At 43.9% G+C, this 6,000-nt stretch overlaps 1 protein-coding gene across 3 annotated transcripts in view; it reads left to right on the top strand.

Annotated features, from left to right (window-relative positions):
- The first annotated feature begins 1,626 nt into the window (after nucleotides 1–1,626).
- Nucleotides 1,627–6,000, top strand: part of NDC1 (NDC1 transmembrane nucleoporin) — a 74,856-nt gene continuing 70,482 nt past the window's right edge. For 2 of the 3 annotated variants that reach the window (XM_011926314.1, XM_011926313.1), the window contains exons 1-2: nucleotides 1,627–1,974; nucleotides 4,540–4,660. In XM_011926314.1, coding sequence (XP_011781704.1) covers nucleotides 1,750–1,974; nucleotides 4,540–4,660 — 346 coding nt within the window. In that variant the 5' untranslated portion in view covers nucleotides 1,627–1,749. The remainder of the gene's footprint in view (nucleotides 1,975–4,539; nucleotides 4,661–6,000) is intronic. The other variant, XM_011926315.1, reaches the window with a different exon arrangement.

Below are 6,000 nucleotides of genomic sequence, written 5' to 3'. Positions count from 1 at the left end.
TTTCCCTACAGTGTGACCCCCTTTCTGTGGTCCAGTATGGTGCTAGAGCTCTAGCCAACACATCCCAAATCCAGGCAGCTGAATGGAGGATGGGATTAAGAAGAGGCAAAGACCACCATGCAGAAGCTCCCTTTTAAGGGGGTTTCTAGGAAGCTACCATGCAATACTTTGATTATATTTTATTGGCCTGAACTCAGTCAGCTGGCCATACCTAGCTGCAAGAGAGGCTGGGAAATGTAACTATATGCCCAGTTAAAAACTGGGAGTTCAATTATTATGAAAGAAGGGGAGAATAGATATATTGAAGCAGACAACGAGTAGTCTCTACCACAAGAACCTTAGAACATGAGGTGTCTTTATGAACACTCATTTGGATTAATTTTAATTTTTTTTTTGGACAGGGTCTCACTCTGTGGCCCAGGCTGGAGTGTGATGGTGCCATCACTGCTCACGTCAGCCTCAACCTCCCAGGTTCAAGCAATTCTCCTGCCTCAGTCTATGGAGTAGCTTGGACTACAGGTGTGTACCACTGCACCCAGCTAATTAATTTTTTTTTTTTTTTTGGTGGAGATGAGGTCTCACTATGTTGCCCAGGCTGGTCTCAAACTCCTGGCTTGTGATCCTCCTGCCTAAGCCTCCTAAAGTGCTGGGATTACAGGTATGAACCACTGTGCCTGGCCTGGACTAATTCTTTACAAGTTTTCTCCACCACCGGATAGGTCTCTTCACGGCAGAGACTTGATCTATCAATTGTATTCCCAGTTTGTCCTGCAGTGCTTTAGACATGATTGATAGTAACATGGTTTTGGAAGTGAATAGGATATAATCTTAAAGCATTCAGGAAGCCGTTATTGGCAAACATTGCAGAGCAGTAGGTGCGATCTCAATTCCTCTCACCAGCCTATGCATTTCTTTAGTCAGTAAATCACTGAATCTATTTCTGTCTTGAGTATTGAATGTTGACTGTGGCATGTGATGGAGCATGAAAAGGTGTTAGCGATATGCATCCAGGGATCTCACTGAGGTCTAAAGCACTGAGAAGACTTCATTAGGTGAAACATGGGTTGCTGAAAAACTTTTTTTCTTACTGGCAGTATATTAATGATAATATTTGTATAGCATATTATTTACATCCTCATAGTATCACCAGGATATTTTTATTTTCATCCTTATCTTACAGTTGAAGAAATGGAGGCTCAGAGAAGATAAAAATATTCAATTTAGCAAGTGGCAGATCTGGAAGTAGAAACCAGATTTTATGAAACCAAAGGCATCTCTAGAGAATTTTTTTTTTTTAAATTTCCGTAAAATTACTGCGTACCTATTGTGGAGAGGACCACCACATCCTTTGATTTCACTTTAAGGTGACTGATAAAGTAATAGGGAGGAATGAGGGCAAATCATTTTGCTAGCTCTTTCTAACTGCAGAATTCCAATCAATCAATACTGTGGCTGTTATCGGCTTTATAAAAGACTATATTCCCAGCATGCCTCAAGGCAACTCCAGGAAGACCTCGACTCCCGGCATTCTGTACGTTGGAACTCCGAGTCCCAGAATGCAACACTCCTTCTACTTTCTCCCCGGGGGCCGTCGAGACTACAGTTCCCAGCATGCAGCGCCGCCACCTGCTTCTGGCGCCCCGCTGGACCTTGCTTCGAAGAGACCTTTTGGACGCCACACGACGGTTCCTGTAGTTACAGCCCCGTTTGCGGGACGTGTCTGCGCGGCAGTCCTGGCCCGTTGAGCTTATGCAGACGAAGCCTCGCAGGGATGGGTTGAGGCCTGGGCCGGGCTTCGCTCAGGCAGCGTTTGAGGCAGCCCCAGCAGGGTCCTCCTGGGGCTTTCCTCCCTTTGAACTGCGGTGGCGGGCGGGCTCACTGTCTCCCGTACTCACTAGACGAGGGGCCGCCATCTCCATGGCCACGGCCGTGAGTGGGCCCTGCGCCGGCAGGTCGCGGGACATACTGTGGCGCGTGAGTGCGGCGTGCACTGTGGCACGCGCTGCCAGGATCGGGCTGGGCGAGGAAGCGCTGACCGCGCGTGCGCGCTGGGCGGGGGAGGGCCAGTCCCAGGGTAGCGTGGAGAGAACGCGTGTGGAAGGCACCACCTGGGGGACTGATTGCGGGGTTGTGAGGCGTCCTGAGTGGAAGCTGGTTACGGGGTAGGAGAGGGGTCCCGAGTGTAAGGAAGTTGGTCAGAATGGGACGGATGTACTGAATGGAGATTGGAATAGGGAGTAAGGCAGAGTTTTACGCAAGGGTACCTTGTCCAGTAGGTGCAAAATAAATAACTTTGTTTCGTTAAGTAGTGGGAAGGAAGGCACGGAATTGGAAAGAAATGTGGCATTAATAGAGGCTGGGGTTAGGGTCCAGTAAGCAGGGCAGGTGTTCTTTGTAAGGTAGAGTGGGACTGAGCTGAGGGTAACAGTACTTCCTCCTTAACAAGTTGTGGAATTAACAGTACTATATCCTTTCTCTGGAGTGCAAAGAGAAAGAGGAGAAAGATCCCTTTTGGAAGAGTGCTTCTATCCCAGTGCACTGCCATCTCCCCTGTATTCCAAACTAAAAACTTTTGGGTCCTTAAGTCTTACCTTTTTTTTTTTGAAACGGAGGCTCGCTCCCTATTGCCCAGACTGGAGTGCAATGGCGCGATGTCGACTCACTGCAACTCCCGCCTCCCGGGTTCAAGCAGTTCTGCCTTAGCTTCCTGAGGAGCTGGAATTATAGGCATGCACCACCACGCCCAGCTAATTTTTGTATTTTTAGTAGAGATGGGGTTTCACCATGTTGGTCAGGCTGGTCTTGCACTCCTGACCTCAAGTGAGTCATCCACCTCGGCCTCCCAAAGTGCTGAGATTACAGGTTTGAGCCACCCACCGTACCTGGCACCTAAAATTTTTTTAAAAATTATTTTTATAGTAGAGATAGGGTATCTTCTCCAGGCTGGCCTTGAAATCCTGGGCTCAACCAGTCCTCCTGCCTCAGCCTCCTAACTACATGGGACATCAGGTGCATGCCCTCGTGCCCAGTGCATGTTTAGCATGCATGAGTACTTCATTCCTTTTTGTGGCTGAATAATCCACTGTATGGACATACCGTATTTGTTTATCCATTTATCAGTATGTGGGTATTTGGGTTGTTTCCAGCCTTGGCTGTTGTGAGCCACCGCACCCAGCTGGCAGTGTCTTTTGAAGCAAAAAAGTTTTAAATATTGCTGATGTCCAATTTATCTATGTTTTTCTTTTGTTGCTTATGCTTTAGGTGTCATATCTAAGAAACTATTGCCAAATCCAAGATCATGAAGGTTTACTCCTATGTGTTCTTCGAAGAGTTTTGTAGTTTTAGCTCTTACATATAGGTCTTTAATCCGTTTTGAATTAATTTTGTATAGAATGTGGAGGCTGGGCACAGTGGCTCAGGCCTGTAATCCTAGCACTTTGGGAGGCTGAGGCTGGAGGATCACTTGGGATCAGGAGTTTGAGACCCCATCTCTACTGAAAAAAAAAGATTAGTTGGGTGTGGTGGAGGGCACCTGTAACCCCACCTACGCAGCTGACTGAGGCAGGAGAATCACTGGAACCCAGGAGGTGGAGGTTGCAGTGAGCTGTGATGGCGCCATTGTGTCTAGCCTGGGGGACAGAGCGAGACTGTCTCAAAAACACAACAACAAGAAGAATGTGGGACAGGAGTTGAACTTTATTCTTTTTTTTATTTTAGACAGAGTCTTGCTCTGTTGCCTGGGCTGGAGTGATGCTTGGCTAATTTGTTAAAAAATTTTTTGTAGAGACAGGGATTTACCATGTTGACCAGGCTGGTCTCAAACTCCTGGCCTCAAGTGATCTGCCCGTCCTGGCCTCCCAAAGTGCTAGGATACGGGTGTGAGCCACCACGCCCGGCCTCAACTTTTTGGTGGACTGCCTCCTAACTGCTTTGTCTCCTGTTTAGTTCTTGTCCCTTCTGATCCTTCTTCCTTAAAGCCAGCTTTCAGTAAAAAGACATGTTTTACCTTGAGCAACGTGAATTTGATTGTCACTTCCATGTTTAAAACCCCTCTATATCTTCTTGTATTATTCAGCAGTAAATATTTTCCTCCTATATGATAGATACTGGCAATTCAAACATGAGTAGAATACTACAGTGCAGTAGTTGCCCAGTAAAGGTTCATGTCTGCTGATTGTAAATACAGTATACAGGTGGTTCCCATAAAATGTGTATAGCCTTTATATATTAATATAGCTATCAATTAAGCCTAGAGAGACAAGTATTAGCTGCTCTAAAACAGCTGTAAATCAATGCCCACCACCCCTTATGCAAAGTATGATATTTGATGTTGCACCTAACTTTGTACTAATGCAAGCATCAGCTCACTGATATTATAAATTCTTTAGTGGTATGTAATGTTATTACTAGTAGTGAATGTTTGAGTTAACGGATTATGATCTGAGTTAGTGATTAACATCCTGTATGAAAAGATAGGATTTGTATAACTGAAATAATTTAACTGACTTCATGATTGAGGGTTTTTCTTTTTGTTTTTAGGTTTTGGGCTGGAGGATAGTTGCAAGTATTGTTTGGTCAGTGCTGCTTCTACCCCTCTGCACCACAGTATTTATAATTTTCAGCAGGATTGATTTATTTCATCCTGTACAGTGGCTGTCTGGTAAGTGATACTCAATTTGGAGAGCAAGTTAAAGGACCTACTTCTCAACATAAAAATTGCATTATGTTTCAAGCAGTTTATTTTTAATTACTGCCTGTGTTATATTGACACATCAAAACATTCACTTTGAGATAATTTTAAGATGTCTCCTTCGTAACATAAATCACCTTTTTATTATGTAATAAGATTAATAAGCTTGTCAAAGACTATGTGTGATCATAGGAACAAAAACATCATTAGAAGACCCCATAAATGAACACTTAGTTTCATTTGTTTTTCCTTTGGACAGCTTTATTGAGATTGTTTGTCTCTTTAAAACAGAGAACTGTTCCTGTCATCGATTTGAAATTGTAGGTAGAAAATATGACATGTACGTCTTTTAAAAATACATCTAAATTAAGAGCACTTGATTTCTTTTTTTGAAACAGAGTCTCGCTCTGTCACCCAGGCTGAGTGCAGTGGCTCAGTCTTGGCTCACTGCAACCTCTGCTTCCCATCTTCAAGCAATTCTTGTGCCTTAGCCTCTTGAGTGGCTGGGATTACAAGCACGCGCCACCATGCCCGGCTGATTTTTGTATTTTTAGTAGATATGGGGTTTTGCCATGTTGCCCAGGCTGGTCTTGAGCTCCTGACTTCACAAAATCCACCTGCCTTGGCCTTCTGAAGTGCTGGGATTACAGGTGTGAGCCACCGCACCTGGCCTAAAATGTGCCTTAAATTCCCTAGAGACTAAATAAGATTACTAAATTTATTAAAAGTAACTTGTTTTCTGTTAACAACTACCCATTATTGCCTGTTTACTGTATGCCAGCTCCTTATGTATATTACCTCTTACCCTTCCTGTAACTGTGTAGTTAAGAGTTACTATTTCTACTTTATAAATGGGATAACTGAGATTCAGGTTAAATAATCCATGCATAGATACACAGCTAGTGAGTAACTGATTTAGGACTGAAAATTGGTCTTTCTTTTGCCTTGTAAAGTGGAAAGTGAGTTTTTAATTTCTTTTTTCACAAGAAAATGTCAGTTTTCAAGGAGTTGGACTCTCTACCTATGACCTTTGGAGATAATTGGTGTTAAGTTTCTTATTGACGTATGTCCATCACTTTTTTGATAGGTCCCGCTGGTCAGGTGAAATTAAGCCATAAGTCAGCACAGGCATAGCAAATATTTCTTTAGCCACCTTACCTGTGTCTGCTTTACTCGCTGATCGTGACTCTCTGGTGACAACCTCAGAGTACTCAATACTGTATTTGAGAGCCATTACCAATTGTTCACAATTGGCACTGGGGACAAAAACTTTCTGCCATTTCATGGCCAGAGGTTTTTAATCCTCATAA

The sequence above is a fragment of the Colobus angolensis genome, unplaced genomic scaffold, assembly GCF_000951035.1.
Source record: "Colobus angolensis palliatus isolate OR3802 unplaced genomic scaffold, Cang.pa_1.0 Scaffold68, whole genome shotgun sequence".
NCBI lineage: Eukaryota > Metazoa > Chordata > Mammalia > Primates > Cercopithecidae > Colobus > Colobus angolensis.
The sequence above is the reverse complement of the archived record's forward strand: the minus strand, read 5'-3'. Positions and strand labels throughout refer to the sequence as shown.